This window comes from Chaetodon auriga, chromosome 19 (assembly GCF_051107435.1).
Source record: "Chaetodon auriga isolate fChaAug3 chromosome 19, fChaAug3.hap1, whole genome shotgun sequence".
Lineage (NCBI taxonomy): Eukaryota > Metazoa > Chordata > Actinopteri > Chaetodontiformes > Chaetodontidae > Chaetodon > Chaetodon auriga.
The window spans coordinates 20,379,104-20,399,556 of NC_135092.1; the positions used below are offsets into that span (position 1 = coordinate 20,379,104).

The 20,453-nt window shown below is 41.6% G+C and overlaps 2 protein-coding genes across 4 annotated transcripts; both read right to left on the reverse strand.

Annotated features, from left to right (window-relative positions):
* Nucleotides 1–303: 303 nt before the first annotated feature.
* Nucleotides 304–9,980, reverse strand: LOC143337817 (cytotoxic granule associated RNA binding protein TIA1-like). Of its 3 annotated transcripts, none has more exons than XM_076757699.1 (12): nucleotides 9,770–9,980; nucleotides 8,200–8,296; nucleotides 7,074–7,172; nucleotides 5,273–5,327; nucleotides 4,815–4,902; nucleotides 4,651–4,726; nucleotides 4,391–4,496; nucleotides 3,827–3,925; nucleotides 3,654–3,738; nucleotides 3,412–3,550; nucleotides 3,087–3,232; nucleotides 304–2,225 (listed from the first exon to the last, which is right to left on the reverse strand). In XM_076757699.1, exons 1-12 carry the CDS (start codon nucleotides 9,793–9,795, stop codon nucleotides 2,087–2,089), a joined length of 1,155 nt encoding a protein of 384 aa, XP_076613814.1. In that variant the 5' UTR covers nucleotides 9,796–9,980; the 3' UTR covers nucleotides 304–2,086. The 3 variants fall into 3 exon arrangements, with proteins under 3 accessions (XP_076613814.1, XP_076613813.1, XP_076613816.1); XM_076757698.1 differs by having other exon boundaries at nucleotides 3,087–3,235; XM_076757701.1 differs by lacking the exon at nucleotides 9,770–9,980 and having other exon boundaries at nucleotides 3,087–3,235; nucleotides 7,079–7,172.
* A 534-nt stretch (nucleotides 9,981–10,514) lies between these two features.
* LOC143338383 (uncharacterized) lies at nucleotides 10,515–17,593 on the reverse strand. Its single transcript, XM_076758741.1, has 7 exons — nucleotides 15,349–17,593; nucleotides 13,606–13,816; nucleotides 13,263–13,353; nucleotides 12,583–12,677; nucleotides 12,289–12,487; nucleotides 11,573–11,701; nucleotides 10,515–11,392 (listed from the first exon to the last, which is right to left on the reverse strand). The coding sequence occupies exons 1-7, from the start codon at nucleotides 17,552–17,554 to the stop codon at nucleotides 11,213–11,215; spliced, it is 3,111 nt and encodes a 1,036-aa protein (XP_076614856.1). The 5' UTR covers nucleotides 17,555–17,593; the 3' UTR covers nucleotides 10,515–11,212.
* Between the last annotated feature and the right edge of the window lie 2,860 nt (nucleotides 17,594–20,453).

Consider the following 20,453-nt stretch of genomic DNA (forward strand, 5'->3'; position numbering starts at 1 on the left):
AGTGTGAGGAAATTAGAGTTTCCCTGAGCCCAAACTGACGTCTTCAAAACATATTTTATCCAACCAGCAGTCCAAAACTTTAAGATACTCAATTTACAGTGTTAGAACACAGAGAAAAGCAGCAGGCTCTCACATCGGAGGCGTTGAAACCTGTGAATTTTGGACATTCCTGCTAAATCAAAATGCTCGATTTAGTATCAAAGTGGGAGCCAAATATATTTCTCTTGATCATTTCAGCTCTACAGCGAGTTTAAGCCCCATTTTCCCAACAGGAAGTACCAGATGACATAGATTTGTCCAGGAAACTTTTAAGCATCAGCATTTTAATGGGACAAAGCAAAAACTCAAACCATGTTACTGAAGCATCAACAGAACTTCTCTTGCCAAAACATAGGTTGAAAACATTCTTAGGCACCGCCTACTCTTGGATGAATTTTGGTTAAATTAAAAGTAACTCACTGACAATAAGGCAACACAACTGACTTTCCAACTAGATTAAAAATGACGGTGGCCACAGTGCAAATATCTGACCCTCACATGGTTGTTTCTTAATCTATGAAAACAATCATTATTTAGCTTTAACAGAATAACTTAAGTTATGTATTATTTGTCAGTCGAAAGGCTTTTGCACTGCATAGCAATGCCGCTTGTCCTCCAAACCTCTGGAAGAATCAAATGTTGCACTGTCTCTACTGTACACGGACCAGCACTGGACAGGGATGCTACTGTCAGACAGCCGTTTCTGGAATCCATTACTCCGACCAGAAGCGAGCGCGCTTCCTCAATTATCATGTTGTCTTTATACAGATTCAGTACAATTGAGCAGACTGTTACATAAAACAGACTTTCAAAGGAAATTACAAAAGAAAGTGGAATGCAAAACATAAAAAACCCCTAGTAATTCAAATTTTGTGAAAAGATAATCTTAAGTATTTGTGCAATATGTGTCTGCCTATAAGTAAGATAAGAGTGGCAGTAATCCCTGCAATTGGTTTATTTGAAATCTAATTTTAAAAATAAAGTTGACAGTTGACAGCCGCTGAATATTTTATAAACAAACGCAAAAGGTCTCACGTGTCATTCGATGGTGTCACTGCAACGTTTCTGCATAAGACAAGTCCAGAAATAAAACACAAAAAGGCAAAAGCTCTTTATACAATGTCAGCATTTTGAAGAAAGAAAATGACACTTGAAAAATGACGAAAAAAAAGAGAAAAAGATGGCGTAGTCCTTTTTTTTGTTTCAGGGGAAGATGAACTGGACATTGTCTTGTGTGTAAAAGCATCAGAGTTCATGCACACACGCGAGAATACACACACGTTTCGTATCCACAGACTGGGTTCAGTCCGTTCGGTCCGGTCCGGGAGATGAAATTTACTTGTTTTGTGGTGTCGACTTTCCCTCGAGATGCCTGCTTCTACTCAGTGATTTCCTACGTTTCACAGAATGACTTGACAACACCCTGAGAACTTGCTCGGACTCGTATTTCACTTTAGTAAAGGTGGACAGACCAGAACAGCGAGAGCAAGAGGTTCCAAATGAGACAAAATAAAAATGGTACCCCGCTCTATGGACTACTCTCTGCGGTGAAGTCGGCAGCCTCGTCTCTCTGTCTGATTGTTTAACATTGGTATAAAATCCTGCCCTTGCTCTTTGGCTCTGAGGGGCTGAAAACAAACAAAACCTGTTGTTATAATATAGATTTCATTAGCTGAACATTTCTGCCTTTTAAACTAAAACGTGGCTGTGCTAGAAATATCTTGACGTGGTCGTATCGTTTACATCTGGCCAGTCATCTGCAGGCATTACAAAAATACGCCAAACAATAAAATGGGCCCGGGAATGCAAGGTGCATTAGCAATGGCTGTTTTAACAGTGTTAAAGTGTTCTGGAGTGGATCGTTTTTACATTTGCAGATTTGGGCAGTGGGTGAGGTTATGGGCTGGTAAGGTTGATAAAATGGCGTACCAGCCTCACTAACAGAACAACTTGTGTGTGGCAACAGAGAGAGCACATCTAATGCACTCCCTTCCCCCAGCAGAGTATCATCCGTGTGGCCTCGGAGGCTTAGCGAGGGCTACTGTGATCAGTGGGTGTGGTAGCCTGCAGTGCTCATGCCAGCCTGGTTGGTTAGCACCGTCCCGTTGACCCCCTGCCCGGGCTCCACCATGCCCCCGTTGCTCACAGCTCCCACACCTGTCCAGCCGGCACCAGCGTGTAAATGACTGAAACGGGAAACAAGACAGTCAGACAAATGGACCCACATTAAGATTACGCTAAGTGGAAATGCAGCCTGACCAGCATGAGAGATGGACTCAGTGGAAATGCATCTCTGGATTTAGCCTTGTGCGTTGAGGGGGTTGGTGTGCTTTAAGCAGCTACATGTGTCAGCTTCAAAACTACTGTGTGTTTTGTCCTACAAGTGTCACATAAAACACGCTGAGAAAGAGTCCAGTTACCTTCTTCTCTTCACTAACACACACATCTAGCAAAACCATTTCCGCTCCAGCCTTCGCTAACACAGCGAATGAAACAACATAAATACAGCAGCTGCCAAAATAGTCCCTTAATCAGTCATGAACTAGTACAAACCCACCGTGACGTCACCCACAGCTTTGTGGACTACTGTTTTTAGAGCCAGAGGTGGATGGATGAGAGGGTGTCTGTTTTACTCTAAATGGGGCCACAATTTACAAAATGAATCTCCTGCTGTACTGAAGAAGACTTGAGCTCATAGACTCATTCGGAAAATATTTACTGAAGAAATAAATCAAGTGAGAAGAAGGGTCATTTTCTCATAAGCTTTCATACATTCAGACTTTGTGACCCCTGCTGGCCATCGGAAAGAATGCATGTTTAAGGCACTTCCACAGGCTTCGTCTGCTCTCTGGACAGTCTGTGGTCATGAAACAAGGCGGACGTAAACAATGTAAACATGTTACTACAGAATTACAGCATGTTTGTTGTTGTGGTGATAGTAACCAGCACAGCAAAGGATAAAGAGATTGAGGGAGGTGAAAGAAACGACAGGAAGTTCAGTCTCGAGCAGCTGCTTTGTTTGATCCTGGGCTGTCTCTGGCACTCACTTGTAGCCCTGCTGATCCCAGGTCTGCCCATAGACCCCGTAGCTCGGCACCTGCCATCCATTGGGCACGTACTGGCCAATCTGCTGCGTGTTGCTGTACCACTGACCCCACTGACTGTAGGGCTGCGCTGTGAAGCTCACTGTGTTCTGCTGACATACAGAAGAATATTTCAGGATGCAGAGTGTCACGTTATACCGGCATCACACAGCAACAGATTTGGGATCTCAGAGTTAAATCAAGGAGCCCTGCAGCTGTTCAATACTATTTCAAAAGTAGTCCACATTATAAACAAAGTGCATGCTGTATTGAGGATCCTGGTGCATACCTGTGGCATCTGTACCTGCTGTATGGGGCTAACCATGTCTGTTGTTTCTTTGCCCCAGTAACACTTAACAACATAGCCCTCTATGGACGTGCCATTGACAGATACAATGGCATGAGCCGCTGCTTCATGGGAGTTGAACCTGCATACAGAAAAAGGCGGTTTAATCTCAAGTCATCCTGCACATAAGTGACACTTCAGCCTTCCAAAAAATGGCTGTCAGGTCAATCAGAAAGTCAGCTTACCTCACAAATGAGTAGCCTTTATCTGGGAAAACACGGATTTCCATTATTTGACCAAAGGGTGAGAAGGTCTGTCTCATAATTTGCTCTACGAATAAAAGAAGAAAATTAATATTCCAAGTGCAAGCGCTGCTTTTCAACCTGCAGCTTAATCTCATGGACAAAGTGCGACTCACCGGTGAGGCCTGTTGTGACTCCCCCACAGTACACGGTGCAGTTGCTGGGGCTGGACTGGTTGACCACCTCATCAAAAGATAGCTGCTTGGTATTGGTTGCTGAAACAAAGTTGCACCAGTTTAATTCATTAATCTCTTACAATACAACTGCCTGCCTCTACTGAAGTGACAGAAAGGAAGGGAAAAGTTGTCTTGTGACGAATTAACTTCAATAACTTTGTATCCTACTGATGATGCAAGACAGTTGTGTTATATACAGTTATGATACTGACCGTGCTCACCATCTTAATTTAGCTTTTTAACATGCTAACATTGGCTAATTAGCACTTAACAAAAAAGTACAGCTGAGGCTGAAGGATTGTCATTCATTATGTAAGGTCATAAACCAAAGTGTTGGACTGAGGGGAACATACCGCGGCAATCCAGTCCTACAGATGTTAAGATACTTCAATCTGGACCAACATCCTGGAGTACATTCAGTGGATGTACAAAAAAACTAGTCTGCATGGCCTTAAGAGGGCTAAGTCCATCAATTAATCCTTAATTTAACTGCTGTTAACTTACTTTCATTTGTACTTTTAGGAGCAGGCTTCCTGGTGGCCCAGTTGGTCCTGATCTGCCTCCCTCCCAGCCACTGTCCTCCCATCTGCTGTATGGCATTCTCTGCATCCTGATCATACAGAGGAAACATGCAAACTCCTGAGTCCCCGACAGCAAGTACAAAACATCTGACTGTAAAGCCTGGCTTCAACAACAAGTCAGCAATCAGAACCTACTCAGGTTTTCTCAGTCGTCTAACACACGGACATCACTGGCACACTTACCCATTTGTTGAAGAAGGAGACAAAGCCATAGCCTTTAGATTTACCTGTGGCCATGTCTTTCACCACTCGACAATCCCTGCAGACAAATATTACACACGGTTAGTGACGTTTTCTGTATGGAAGGGTTTGGTGCAACACAAACAAGACCATGAGAATACACTTACGATATTTTCCCAAATGGAGCAAAAGCTGCTTTTATGTCATCTGTGGTAATTTCAGGACTGAGATCTCCAACAAAGACATGGAAATGACCTAAAATAACAACAAAAAACACCCATTTATAGTAACCAGAATTAGCATTTCGTGGTCAAATACCTCTGCAGGTTCTTCAAGCTGCAGTTTGTATCCACGTCTGTCCAGGTTCATACATTTAGTGAAGACTTCACAGGAATTTAAAAGGTTTTAAATGTAGTTTTTGGCTAAACGGATCACAACTTGACATGTACGGCTCCAGTGAGAAACATGCTGTGTTCACTTAGAGACTATTTTTAGAGGAGCACAGAGGAGTGACAGAGAGCTTCATCACATGGTGCAAAGACAATCACCTGAAGCTCAGTATCAGCAGAACCAATCAGCGTGTGGTGGACTACAGTGCTTAAAAACATGGTACAACACTACTTACTGCTTGTGTCTTTCTTTTGGCTGGTTGGCGTCGTGGCCCAGTTGACCTTGACCTCCTGTAAGAGAGACAGTTGTAGAGAGCGAGGAAGAGGAACACGGTGAGAAGTGAACAATGCATGAAGAAGAGAGGAAGGTGCTTTTCTCTGATTAGAGGTTTTGTCACACACCAGTTTTACTTTATTTTGTGATTGAGAACTTTTTCTTTAATAAGGTGGTCTCTGTAAGCCACACTCGGTTTTTAAACCACCACTACAAATTGATTTATCCATTGGTATTATCTAATTTTACATACCTTTGCATTAATTAATAAAACAGTAAAACACAGTGGAGAATATAAAGGGATATCAAGATTGAACCTTCATAATCAGGAACATTTCAGTCTCAGTCTAGTAAAAATTTGGAGCAAAACTGTAGGAAGTAAGGTCCAAATAACAAGGGACTTACAAACAAGTGATTTTTACGAACTTGTTATACTCCTCAAATGGTCCTTCAATACCTGTTGAGGATAAAATATTTTCAACTGAATGTATTTCTCTTGAAGTTGCTCTTATGTGGATTCTATGTGGAAATAAGTTTGCAAAAAGAACACAGAGCAGTAAAGATGTAGGGGCACAGAAGAGCATCAATTAAAGTAGATCAAAGAATGTTACACGTAGCATGATTACACAGCAGGGCCATGTTAAATCAAGTCATACACAGATGGCAAACTCACTTAAGGAAAATCTTAATTAAAGCAGAGACAGCATGGTGCATGAAGTGACAATGAAAACCCAAAAAGCACTTTGTTTACGCCGGATCAGGTACGCCCGTGATGTAATCTAATGCAAAAGCCTGTATAAAAAAACCCGCCTTTAAAGCACACTATGGAAAACTTCCTTTATAACAACTCCACATGTTAGAGTGGTGACAACTGACCCTCAAAACACACATGTGGAAAGTCAATTACTACAGGCTTTTCCACTGGCTGTTCCATCTACTCCAATGAGGATATTTGCTAGTTTTCATAGTTTTCTATCATATAAACTCCGGCTTTACTAAAGAGAAAATCTATTAATGGAGAATATAACTGACAGATGACTCTATAATGACAACAATCAGTATTTGCAGCCCAATGAATGATGACTTGAACTGATTTTTTTTATCGTGAAAACAGAAATCAGCTTTTTGTGGCTGCACAAACTAATTGAAATATCCATTGCTTCAGTGTTGTCCAACACCATATGTATGGGTCTAAATTCAATCATTAACAGTCAATATTGCTGAGGTGCATCAGTGTGAATGTAGTAAAACTCTACCCTGAATGTGCTTTTCTTTTCTCTTTGTAGAGTAATGTAAAGGTGGTCTCCTAAACCTCCGAGTGTGAGGGAAAAAACACATAAAAGGGCAGAATACACTCTAACATTCTCATACTTTATTGACAGTGATGACTCTGTATCCATCGTGGCTTTCATGTTTTGAATCATTTAACAGATTATATACCGACATGTTAATACCACGAGAAAGAAGAAATCAGGAAACAATTCCACACAAACCAAAAGCTAATTGAGTACTTACACGTTGTGTTTTTAAGATTCTGACACTTCACGGCAGTGAGGTCACAGAGACAATTTTTTGGTGTTCCCACCCAAGTCATTTCAGACTGTGCACGGAATAACAATGTGCACAAGGGAATGAAGCAAATTAAATGAAGTGGAGCAGGAAGATAAGGTTTAACAAGATACAAGCTTTTCCAGCCGCCTCATTTGAACCCTGCCCACCCAGCCTTGCCCTAGTGGACTCACCCAGGAGATATGATTGCTTACCTTACCCAAAATTTTCCGACCATTCATGGCTGCAATTGTGGCAGTGGCATGTCTATGCTCATAGAACTCCACAAAGCAGTACGGATCATGACCTGCTGTCTGGAGTGGACAGAAAACACAAATATTAAAATCCAAGTGAGATCACATTTAGTCATCTGTTCTAGTAGTCACAAATAATATCCACCTGTTTTTTTGTATTAAAAAAGGGGGAAAAGGTTATTTACAGAAATAGCAGAAATGCTCCTTTTTGTCTCGGCCACCTGGAGGGGAGTGTCCCTGTCTGAGTTTGATTGACAGCAGCTGGCAGGCTGTCAGAGTGCTGGTTTTACATCATTGGTAGAGAATGAAAGGCCAAAAATAATAACAATAATAATAGTAAAGTTGTGCTGTAACCTACGTGACAGGCAGACAACGAGTTGTTAACAGCACTGAAGGACAAGAACCACACCAGCATCAAACTGGACCCAAGTGAAATTTGCCGGTGCGTCTAGATGCTGTTTAGCAGGAAAGTTAGTGCGTGTTGTTCTTGAATGGCTCAGTGTGACCGTCTGCCCCTACTATGAAAGACCACTGAACACTTCCTGCGTTATGAAGACTTTGCTGTACGGAAATATGGTCTCCATCTACGAAAATAGATACCTGAACAGTACTCCACTGAATTACTGCATAACTAAGGGGTGCCATCATGAAACCAAGAAATATACAATGAGAATTTCTCCTTTATGGATTCAGTTTTTTATCTCAAAAGAGAACACAGGACCAGTGATTTAGAGAGCAGATGTGCGTGCTGTGGCAGACACAAAAATTCAATTTATTCTCAGTTGGACTATAAGTGACTGTAGTCATTATGCAAGTCTGAGTAAATATAATGTCATCATCAATTAGCACTGAAGCAGACGGCTCTAATACTACTGGCTACTAGACAAATAGCGAGGAGGTGAGCAAGAGCCTAAATCAGATCATGAGATGGGGACACAAGGTGCTTACGTACAGTATGAATTCTCAAGAGGAACAGTTGTTCGACACTTATTTTGCTGTCAAAGGAACATGTTGTAGCCAAAGCATCTTTCTCAGGCAAAGAGGGGAGACAGGAATGCATCATGAAACAGATGAGCAGTGAACTTACATCTACTATCATTTTACAGCTCTTGCAGGGTCCAATCTGGCCAAACAACTCCAAGATGAGGGCCTCTGTCACGTCCCTGGACAGATTCCCCACATACCTACATTCAAGAAGAAAAAAACAATGGACAGAAGACACAGAGTACCAATTACTGTTTTGAGGCTTAGCTGGTGAATGAAATGTTTTTTGACATCTTGCATGGGTGCTGAAGCAGGAGCAAGCTTTTCCTGTATTACTATGGTGACTATATGAAAATATAGTCAGAGATAAACATCATTCAAAGGCTATTCAGATTGTGTTTCATTTAGCCACACGTCTGTGCTGCCGTGCTCTGGATCTCTCAGTATTATAAGGCAGATGTCTTAGCTGTGTTTTGTGTGGAAAGGTAACAGTTCAGTAACTCACCTTACTTTTCTCAATTTTGTTCATTCAACTACATTCAACTACAAAAACATTCTACAATCCACATTTATACAACTTTCATATCAGTTCAGCCTGTTCTTTGTATTTGGTATTCCTCTAATATCAACTCCTACTGTCATGTAGGAACAGGCACAACATGGAGTTCTACCACAAGAGACCAGTGTATGTGTACATGGCAAAACCACACACACACACACACACACACACACACACAAACAAACACACACAAACAAACACACATACAATAAAAAATCAATAAATCAGCATCCAGCAATGGCAGATTTCAGTCCCACCTTAGGGATTCAAATAATTGCAGATGTCTCAAGGCAATTAAATTTCAAGGCCATTCATAGCAGCTATGCCTGTGGTCTACATTTAATAATAAGCTCTTCAGCCAAACATAGAGTGCAGCTACTTACATTATTGAAATCCCAGCTATTGGCCTTGTCCTTACATCATTGCTGGCTTTAAATAGAATTAAGTTAATCTTACCCTGGTAACAAAAATAACCCTTCCTCAAAACCAAACATCAGTATTAGCATGTGTTAACGTTTGACGAGGTTACCAGCAACAAAGCTATACATAGAAATATGGTCTTGGGGCTATGCAATAATTATTCTATCGTCCGAACAACGTTTCGGGGATGATGGCAAACCAAACTCCATAGAAAAACCTGGCGGTTCAGCGTCCTCCTGCTGATCGTCAGTCTTACTTGCAGCATAAAACATTATTTGGTACATTTTGCTAATGTCTGCAAGTCACTATTTCATCCGGCATACACAAAACACACCAAAAAGTAATGTATTTTAGTAACAATCCAACTTTTACACCGGGTTTTTCCTCAACGAGTAATGTGAACCGATGCGTTAATTTGAGATTTTTCTGGAATTAGCTTGCTAGCGGTAAAAAAGGGTTAGAGCATTGCGATGTTTGTTTTTTGCTAATTCATTTTAGGTTATGTTTATCGAAAACCTGAGCAAAACTAACAACAATTATTGCATTTCTAACTGAAACAGAGGTTCAATCTCTGCATGCCACAAAAAGCAACGTTTTGAGACTCGAGTGCACCCTGAATAATACGCTGCCACGGAATGTTAGCTACGTGACGAATACAAGTGGTTAGCTAACGGTAACGCAGACACACACTTACAGGGTTTTGGGCTGGTCATCGTCCATTCTGTTCAACTTGCTGGCCGAGAACAAGTCGCAACCCTGAGAGCAAATCCACGACTGTCACGGGCAGCTGCCTGTGACACTGTCAAGTTATTTTATTGCGCAGTGTAAACTGATTTACCACCGTTGTTAGCTCCAGAGTGAACAATGGGTAGCCGACAAAAATGGCGGAGAGACCGGGCCGAGACGAAACACGCATGCGCAGTAGTTCAGTCAACGGTCACTTCGAGGCAGGTTACAAAATGCTGTTGATTGAAAATATGACAGAAATTTCATGAATATAAACGAAAATTCACAATTAAAAAGCCTATTTTTCTGTTTTCAATAAAGATTATGAGCAGTACTTGCAGGAATTAAAATCTTGCACCTATAAAAAACGGCAAAATCTCATTTAATTATCCAATGTTGTATTATTTATTTATTTCAACATTTGTACTCGTTAATTTTTTTTTTTAACGTTTATTTTATCCGTTTTTCTTCACGGTTTAATTTACCTCACCCTGGCATTATGCTCTCAGGGCGGTACATCATTTCATCTCCATTAAGAATTATACTGAATATGAAAAAATTAGAAATTACACGTTTAAGACTGTTTCCAGCCGTGTTTAATTATGACACAACTGCGACTTTTCTTTTAACCTTAAAATGCGATCCTGCAGATCCTAGTTCTCAGCATTTGAAATAACAAATTCACTATTTCAAATAAAGGAAAATAAGATTTAGTATTCATGTACATTTTATTGAGATATTATTTATGGTAAAAAGGTTCTTATGCAAACAGAATCACTTAAATTGCTTTGTGTAACATCTAATAAAAATCCTTGTAGGTCTGCAGCTACACTCATTACAAGTATTTCAAGACATTTGAGCTAAATTGTACCTTTCTGTATTATTGGAGAGCTCATACAGTATGCAGTACTACTCAACTGCAGTATCACTTGTTTGCAGCTGTCTGGACATTTCATGGAACATCACATGTGCTTTTAGAGGTATTTTTATTTTGTAAGTATCTGAATGAAGAATTTGCTTGTAAAAAAAAGAAAAAACATCAATGGAATCAGCCCTTCCAGATGTGATCAGCTGTAGCCATATAAAGACAACCACAACAGAAGCCCCATAGTGTTTATAAAGTGCAGGGAGGAACAATGTAAACTGTTCTTAAAACAATGTAACCTGATTTACTGTCACACCATGACATTTAAGTCACAACTTCAACTTGTCATTAATCTGTTTTAAATTAATGACAAATCCATAAATTACATTTACCAACAAATATCTGAAAACAGAGGAAAAACTCCCAAACAGTGCAGTGGTTTCCAGGCCTGCACCTTGACGCTGCTGCACGCTGCTCTGATGATCCAGTCCTGTGCAGCGCAGACAGCTGTGCATACAAGCATGAGTCAAGCCCCGTTCAGCTTCCTCATCTTGGGCAGATGTTGTGGTCACTGACGAGCTTCTCCATCCTCTTGATCTTGCGCTTGTTCTTGGGCATGGGTTTGTCATACATGCCGTTCTTCAGTAGATGCTCCTTGCTGTGATGGATCTGAGCGCCGTGCTGCAGCTGGAAGGAGCACAGGGCTTTCAGGGGCCTCAGCAGAACCTGGACAAACAGACGGTGAAGGGAGGAGCGATGGGAAACACATTTACTCATTTTGTTCTGCTCAGTGTACAGCAGTTAATCTGAGCTCCGTGGAGTGGGTTTAACATTCACGTTGGTGGGACAAAAAGCACAGATGATGAATGCTCTTGTACAGCAATCAGAATAATTTCACCACGTCACCTCTTGGATGTCGTCATTCTGCTCCAGGATGGACAGGGCGACAGCGGCACATTCCAGCGTGGACAGACAGATGTTGGAGGGTTGAGTGCGGATCACATACTGACTGGACAGAGTCCTATTGAGCTGGACCTGATAAACCGAAGCAGAGGCGGTCAGTAGTGGAAGTTTGGCTTTGTCTCCCTGTTGCCCTATAAAAGACAACAGAGTTTGTTTCTTATTATATAATCTGATTTTCATGAAATCAAACCTCAGTTTTGATGCTCTTTAAGGTTGAGATTTTTATACAATAGCCATTGAATGCCTTGATATTCAAATATCACACTGTGTGCGGTGGGTGGGGTCATGTAGTCCATCTCTGTTTTTAATTAATCTAACTGCTATCGGCCTCACTGTTCTCTCTCCTAACAGCACGTCCACAGTGTTCACTTGCTCACATTTAAGAGGTATTTTTAATTTTGCTTTGAGTTTCAATTAGTCATTTCATGTGGGTGAGGCAGCTTTCCCACCAGTGGGTGGAATGGGAGGATTCACAGCGTCTCAGGTGGACAGGGCAGTCTTCTCTGTTCCAGCAAGATTCTGAAAGACCATTTTCACATATAAACCTTGCCTAAGACCTCATTGACCTTAGTGAACACACCAGAGGGCAAATTAATAACTTCCTGTTGTCTTCAAATCTAACCTCATTCTCCTTTAATATGATAACACAGATAACACACCTGTTTAGGCAAGTGGAACAGGCTGTTTTTGAGGAACATGTTTTTGGCCTGGCTCCAGGTGCCGTCGATGATGATCACGTTATGTTTCACAGTGCCCACTTCCTGGTACTGCACCAGCTCCTCCAGGTTGTGGGATTTGGGGCCTGGATACAGGATCAGCGTTTTGCTGTCTCGACATACCGCCGCCAGCTCTGGGTGCCTGAGAAGAAAAAGGATGGAAACAAAATCTAAATATATTTGAGAATTCACAGATGACGGTGCTGCAGTATAATGAAATCAAAATGTACTGCTTACTTCTCCTCATTGAATCTCCTTCCAACTATGACATTGCATTTTCCTTGAGGCAAACAAGCAGCAAGTAGAGGAACTGTGCGAAGTACTCTGCTCTCCTGAAAGTACACTTGTGGTTAGAATAGCTGATCACAATCACAATAAATGAATAAATAAATAAATATGTGCTGATGCTAATGGTGATCTGGCCTGTTTGGCTCATATTACAAATGTGCATCTCATTTGGAGCCGCATTTTACATTTGGGGGGCTAAAATTTGGCAAAAAAAAAAAAAAAAAAGAAAAAGAAAAGATGAATGCAACTTATTTAAATACATTTCAACATTAGTACATTATTTAGGCCACATACATTAGTGTCTGCAGGTTTATGCCAACCTGTATGTTGCCTGAGAGGCGAAACTCAGGGCAACACAAACCTTGTTTAAGCAACTTCTGTCTTTTATTTTAAGACTGCTGAAGCTTGAACTTGATGTCCTACATCATTTACAACAGAAACACATCATGAAGGGATCTCTTAATGGCCAGTACGAACAGGGGGATTGATTACAGCAAAGAAAACCGGTTTAAATGGACATTTATGTGCATGACTCCTGTTTTGGGACCTACCCTCTACAGGTAGACATGAATCAGATGATGCAATCCCTGAGTTGAACATGCGGTCTTATTTTAATTGTAATGACTCACCTCTGCAGGATGCTGCACTACGTACAGACACGTAGAGACCTCCAGGGGTTGTGGTGGAAGAAAAGGACAGAGACACACCTTCTGAGGGCGACTACATGGGAGGAAAGTTGAAGACGTGAAGCTGTGATTGCCCTGTTACTTCCCAGCCTAGCCCATCTCAACTGTTTCAGCTGGTCTTGAGCTTTTCTGTAACGACATAAATCTGTTCCCTCATTAAAACATGGCAGTTACTTGAGGAGAAGAAAAGGGGGGAAGGGGTAGTCGGACGGGTTCTTTCCTGTCTGGTCCAACCACTCTACCTTGGCTGGCTAGCTAGCATTAGCTTCACTTTAATTCAGCTCACCGGCACCGTAAACACGTCGGTCTTCTCTCGCCAACCTCGACCGGGAGGGCAGCCAGGTCGCCAAAAGCGTCGACTAATCCATCTTCCATGGAGGGACTGTCGCAAGTGTCTGGTCCGTTTTCTTCAGAGCTGACTGAGGAGCAGAAACTGGGAACATTGTCCATTGTGGAGTTAGCAAAAGCTAACTTATCCAAGTAGTCAAACACAGCGCCTACGAGGGACCGCTGGCATAGAAATAGACTGACTAGAAAGACTACGAACCGCTTTACTTAGCCCGGGATAAGAAGCTAATTATTTTTAATAGAGAGCTATTTGCCCTACGAGGCGTGACTGATTCATTCCAGTTATAGAGTTTATGCTCTATTCTACTCTCCTCATTTCATATAGCTCATATTATCCCAAATAATTGTTAGTTAAACTAGTGGCTGGCTACATTCAAATCAATATAGATATGTTAGCAGTGTTGGCTAAATGTCACTTAACAAGATACTTTTAAGGTCTTATTTTGTTCAATTGTAACATATTTTATGATTGTCTTAATTTTAATAATCGTCTACCTCGCAGCACTTAATTGGATAGAGGAAATTGGCCAAAAAATCTGTTTATTGGCTATCTGAATTGGCCTATCCACTCTATCTGCTGTACATCTATGACCTTAAGACTCGTTTTGGTAATGGTTAATAGTAAGCTATTAACTCACAGCTGCCACCTGTCGATGTGGAGGAAAAAGCTGCTTTAAAAGTTAGAAAATAGGAAAATGTTCATTTGAAACACTAGATGTCGCCACAGCCCCTTTAACCTGATAATAACAGGTCCTACAGGATGCGTAGCCATTACTCTGCAAAACAAAAACAATCTTATGCTACACCTTTACTTCTCTACCACATTTGTGCATGTATGTATGAATATCTGCAATGTGTTTTCAATCTTCTCTTCAAGCTCAGCTGGCATGGAAATCACTGCTGAGCTCCAGATGGGAATATTGGATTCAGGCCCAGTAGCAATGATATCTGCAACTAAAGCTTGACATCAACCTGCTTTAATGGCCGTATATGTAGGGTAAATATTGCACCATCTAGCCTAAAAAACAGCTCCTTTTGATCAGCTAAAAAGCATCTATACACAGTCATAAACCAGTGTTTTGCCTGATATTTGGTGTGGACAATGTAGGAACAGGTACACACAGTCAAAATGTATTAAATTATAATTGTAGTTTTAGAAAACACAAATAACTAAACAAAGGATTAGAAGGTATAACTTATTGTGGATAATACGCACAAGTTTGCAACTATTACACACTTTTTTTTTTTTTGGCTGTTTACAAGAGGACACACAGTACACAGACAGCTGAGACGAGGTGTCAGGTTAACAGCCAGAGAGGCTTATTTATAGCTGAAGAAACATCCTAATGTCGCACAAACACAGACACATGCACTCCCAACTTTTTTTATTCACACTCGTGACCCAAACCTGTCCCTTCAAACGTGATATGATTCATGTACTATTGCCACGAGTCTCCACCGGAGAAACAGAGGAAAATATCCCGGATATTCCATCAGTGTGATATCTGAATTTGTGCAGTAAGAGTACAGGCAAATGGGTCCAAATTCTAAAAATCAGACTTAGAAATGAATTTATCTCAGGTGATTGTAGTCTAACTCTCTTGTATTTTTAAGACCTTCAATAAGGACACAGAAGCAAAGCACTTGACATTAAACCTGTTAAGACTGCTGCAGCTCAGTTAAAGTATTACACACTGTCCTTTTTCTTTAGCCGGTGCAGTTGGTGAGGCAGTTTTACTGTCTCCTTCTTTCTCTGGATCAGCCTCTGTTTTAGCCAATTCTGATGACTTCATATCAACCTCCTCTGCTTCAGTTTGTTTTGCAGCTGCTTCAGTCTCACTTGTTTTTTCTTCTTCTTCTTCTGTTTTAGTGTCTCTCTCCTCAGCTGTTATTTCGCTGCTCTCTCTTTCAGTTTGTGGGGACTCCATTGCAGCCAACACGCTCTCAGATAGAGCCACACTGCAGGAGTTCTGCATCGTTTCCTCCCCATCTCCATCTCCCTCGTCTGCAGTCTCTGCTGGCGATGCTGTCTCTTTCTCCTCCACCCTCTGCTCCTTTCCACCTGCCTCTTCCTTTTCCTGTATAATGACATCAACTGGAGTCAGAGGTGTTAGGTCCAGACATGCCTTCGGAGAGGATGTTGCCTTTTTCCTGGGAGGGGCAACTGGTTTCTGCACCTCCAACTCTTGTTTCCAGAATTCCTGATCTGTGTGTTGATGTTTCTCATCCAGGACTGCGGGATGATCATCTGTGCTTCCCCAGTCTGGTTCATCTGAGGGAAACTCGAAGCTTGAGATGCTGAGTTGATGTACTGGGATTTCAGCGGCTTTTTCTACCTTGATGGAGACATTTTTGTTTGCCTTGCCTTTAGTCTTTGTTGTTGATTGGGCTTCATCCTCTTCCAGTGATCGTGCGAAAGGCTCTACATCACATGGAGACGAATTGGCGCTGGACCTGAAGAAGTCGGTGATTTCCTCCGCCGAATGTGGCATCTCACCTTTTTCAGGCTTGGACAGCAAATCACCAAAATCATACAAATCTTCGGACAATACCCGAGAACCTCCCTCTGGGCATCTTCCTTTATCGGTTGGTTCCACTTCCATGGCAGGAGTCTCATCTATGAGGACATATTTTTCCAAATACCCCCTGGCCTCCCGGTCTGAGTGCCTGCTGTGAAAGGACTTCTCAGAGGTCACGCTCTCTGTATCCTCTTCTTTCTTGCGACTGCCGATTGCTTCCTCATACAGATCCGTGTAAAGGAAGGCCATGGCTTTGGGCTCCTCCAGCAAAATGGGGTCAATAAGTTTGGGAGGTCCTTCTGGTAGAAAGATTGGAGTCAAGATGTCCTCTTGGCTTCCGAACAAGGTTGAGCCACTCGGCTTGGAAGGGAGCCTCAAAGGCGCACCTTCAGCCGATGTGCCCTCTCTGTCTAGACTTTTCATAGAGGTGTCTGTCCCACCATAGAAGACTTCATCTAGAAGCTCACTGGTGATCTCCTCCAGGCTGATTGTGTCTGCCTTGTCGTTATCCACAGTTGTTGCTGTGGTGGTGACATTGTCTCTAGGCTGCACAGGTTTATTGGCATTCTCACTCCCAGTGGCGACCTCTGCCTCTTGTTCCATCTGTCCCTGTGCGTTCACGGCAGGACTTCCTGGAGCTTGGGCGTCAATCAGGGTGAACGCCTCAAAGTAGTCCACATTGCCAGCAGCTCTTCTGGCTGCAGGTCTGGCCACTGGAGCCCCTGGTGGATCCATCACATTTAAAGGTGGAGGCTGGACCTGGTGACTTGCTGCACCTGGTGCTGATCCTGGTGTTGAGATCAGCAGCTCGAAATCATGGGTCTCTTCACTGGCTTTGGGAACAGGGCTGTCCTCCAGGTAAGAAAGGTTGTCCACCATTTCTTTGCTCTCCTCTTCATCCACAGTAGCCAGTTTTGGAGGAACGATGATGTTGAGGATTTCAGAACCCTCAGACACTAAGCTGAACAGCCGTTGCTCTTTATCTACCACTGGATCATTCAGCTCTTCTTCCTCCCCGTCTTCGGTTTTCACATTTGGCTGTGAGACTCCTACTAACTCCGGCCTTCCCGAGATGTTGTCAGAACTCTGTGTGAGGACTACTCGTTGTCTGTCTGCCTTGCTCTCTTTACTTTTCTTCCGTCTTGAAATCAGCTCCTCATCCATGACGAAGATGATCTTTCCTGCTGGAACGGACCCAGGTGTCACAGGCCGGACTGCAACCGGAGAGCTGAGATCCACGATTGGGTTTCCAGCCTCGGATGCCCATGGTGTAGTGCAGCGACTGGGGGTCGTCTCCCATGCGATCCCGCTGTCCTCGCCTTGCATTGTCACCATGGAGAAGGAGGAGTCCATCATCAGGCACTGCATCTTAGGCCGGACGCTGTCATCGTGGACGGCCTCACGTAAACTGAAGGTACACAGAAACAAGATGGCCGTGAGATAAAGCTACGCAAAACTGTCCAGACACCGGTCCTCTGAAGCATATTCAAGACCTAGTGGTCGGATGTGTTCTGAAATTCAGACTTTTTGTTTCAACATTTTTCACTTCGGGCCCCAAACAAGAACTTCTGATCCTAAACGTTTTTATGTTGAGGTTTGCAGACCAAGTCAGATTCACCAAAACGTCACCTAACAGCAGAAACACCAGCACAAATCAGATAAATGCCACCTGTCCATGAGTTCGTGAGCATTTTGATCATTAGCATAATCAATTTCCTCAAAATCCCAGATACGATTGCTTGTTCTGCTTCATTCACAAAAATGTTTCACTCAGCAGAGTTTCAAGTCCTGTTGTCAATGAGCAGAAGACAACTTAAAATAAACATAGCAGCGTCAGAATTAAGGAACAAATAATAATCAAAAATAAGAAGCTGCTATTAATAAGCTGCCAAAAACAGCTGAACTGCAACAGAAATTTAGAAGATTCAATATGAAGTTAAAGCTAAAGTAGTAGTAAAGCAGTAAAGCAAAACAGTACAAGACTTAAATAAGTTAAGTAGAAGTTTATTATTAATTATATTAAATGGATACTTTAACTGGGTTAGAAAATATCTTGACGATAAAATTAGTAACATTTTAACAGTATTTAGCTGATTATTTTTATATTTAGCGTAAATCCTGATTGGCAGCCTTTTACACATTCAGTTGCCAGTTTATTAGGTACACCTAGTTAATGCTAAGCCAGTCTAATCCAACAGGCCGGCAATAAATCCTCCCTTCCTGGAGGTTATAATGTTCAGATTTTGTTTAGAGGCCTTCATGAGGGTAAGATTTATTGCAGGGCTGTTGCATTAGACTGGCTTAGCATTTTTTTAGCTACGTGCTCAAACACACACGCACGCGCGCACACACACACACACACACACACACACACACACACACACACACACAGAGTTGGTGGCAGTAATGGAATTTCCTCCATTAATTCACCGTTTTGTATTTATTACTGTAAATCAACTGTTGCCTCTGAGCGACTTGGGAATTGCTGAACATCAAAAAATGGATTTTGCTCAACAGCTTTGATTTCCGACTGTTATTAAAACCATGAAGCAAAACTCTTCACACAGAAAACATTGGCTTTGAGCTGCAGTAATATGTCCAGTTAATTGATTCCTACCTGTTTCGAAGGTGCTCCACTTCATCGCTGGCATCCAGGTTTTGTTCAGTAATGTCTTCAGATGTCAGCGCCGTCATCTCAGTGTCCATATCTGACTGTGCCAAACCTTCTATCAAAGTGTCCATTGTTGTAATATCTTGATGAATTTGCTTCAGCCTCTCAACACAACTCAGCGCTGCTCTGTTGATCACATTCTAAGCAAGCGTGCTTGACTTGAGTTTTCATGCTCAGCGTAATCTTGAAATAGAAAACTGGTCTTCCAGTGTTTCATATGAAGCATTTGCAACATGTCGGGAGGTTATTTTGTCATCTGTTCACACTGGCTGAACCCTTGCATTTGGCATATACAATAAATAAGTTAAAATGGGTTTATTAGTTGCAGCCTGTTGCTGCTTTTAACTGTAAAAAATGCAGCAGCATCAGTTTAAAGCCTCTGCTTTATTTTTTCTTGCCAGGTCTAAATATAAGTTTTTGCTGGTGGCCTGTATCCGATGTCATGAGTCTTTCAGTAAGCCTGTCAGGCTGATGATGAAGTTCAAAGTGTTCAGTTTGGGTTTTAGTTGTGCATAACTGAGAAGAGACCAAACAAATCCCACGCTGAGCTGTAACAGTTGACAGTTAAGTGATGAGGAAATAATTAGATAATAAGAATAACACACATTTAATTACTTAATGTGCTACATTAATCTGTGAAAGTTCAGCACATTGTAGTTAAAATTCAGCTTTTCTTGACTTGACTTGTGTTAAAATGTCAGCCTGGCACCTGTTGATGTCTGTCTGACAGTGAGACACTTCGTGGGAAATGAAAGACTGGAGGAGTTGGGGAGGGTTTTGCTTGTAGTCAACAGTTTGTATCCGGGCAAAGGTTGTCCTCGTGTCTTACTGGCCTTTCATACCTTCTGTACATCAAAAACATGCCCAATGGATGTGACAAATGTTGCTTTAAAATGCAACAGAATTAAACATTCACTTTCTTCTTAATGGGCATACAGTGTTTTTGCATTTGTAGCTCATTTACCACAAATAAGTTTATATAATATATTCATCCAGTTTCATCCTAGTTTCATAGTCTGCAGTCACGTCTTCCATGTTTCCGTTCTACGCTACTTTTATGCCACATGTTAGAGAGAAATATTGTACAGCATTTACCTTACAGCTATAGTTATTTTTCAACTTAAGATTTTAACTGACAAAACATAAAACAGTCAGTTTATAAAATCTGATCAACTGTCACAGATTAAACTACCAAAAGTACATTAAGTAAATGAAATCAGTTCCACCTTCCACCAACAACAACATTAAAGTACTGCTCACATATGAATACATCAATAATAATAATCCAATAACATATTGTAACACTGACAGCAGTCACTCTGCATTTTGAGTACTTTTACTTTTGATACTTTAAGTACATTTTGTTGCTGAGATTTTGAATACTTTTACTTGTAACAAAGTATTTTTCTCATTGGGATTTTGTTAAAGGATCTGTACACTGCAGTACTGCTGTATCAATAACTGTCCACAAGATGGCACTCATGAGCGGCACACAATGTGTTCACTGTTAATTTACATTTTTTGAGTGAACTTTCATTTCTTGACTCTTGACTTTTCTTCCTCTTCTTCCTCAGCAGTGTGCATGCCATCATCTGC

What these genes read in the sequence shown, in the direction of transcription:
- LOC143337817 (XM_076757698.1), bottom strand. Translation starts at nt 9,795, where the DNA reads ATGGACGATGACCAGCCCAAAACCCT. An exon ending in TCCTAAAAGTACAAATGAAA is followed by an intron (nt 3,926 to 4,390) that starts GTAAGTTAACAG and finishes ACTTTGTTTCAG; the next exon opens with CAACCAATACCAAGCAGCTA. An exon ending in TGGGATCAGCAGGGCTACAA is followed by an intron (nt 2,226 to 3,086) that starts GTGAGTGCCAGA and finishes TTCCCGTTTCAG; the next exon opens with TCATTTACACGCTGGTGCCG.
- LOC143338383 (XM_076758741.1), bottom strand. Translation starts at nt 17,554, where the DNA reads ATGCAGTGCCTGATGATGGACTCCTCCTTCTCCATGGTGACAATGCAA. An exon ending in AGGAGATTCAATGAGGAGAA is followed by an intron (nt 12,488 to 12,582) that starts GTAAGCAGTACA and finishes TTTTCTTCTCAG; the next exon opens with GCACCCAGAGCTGGCGGCGG. An exon ending in AGAATGACGACATCCAAGAG is followed by an intron (nt 11,393 to 11,572) that starts GTGACGTGGTGA and finishes CTGTTTGTCCAG; the next exon opens with GTTCTGCTGAGGCCCCTGAA.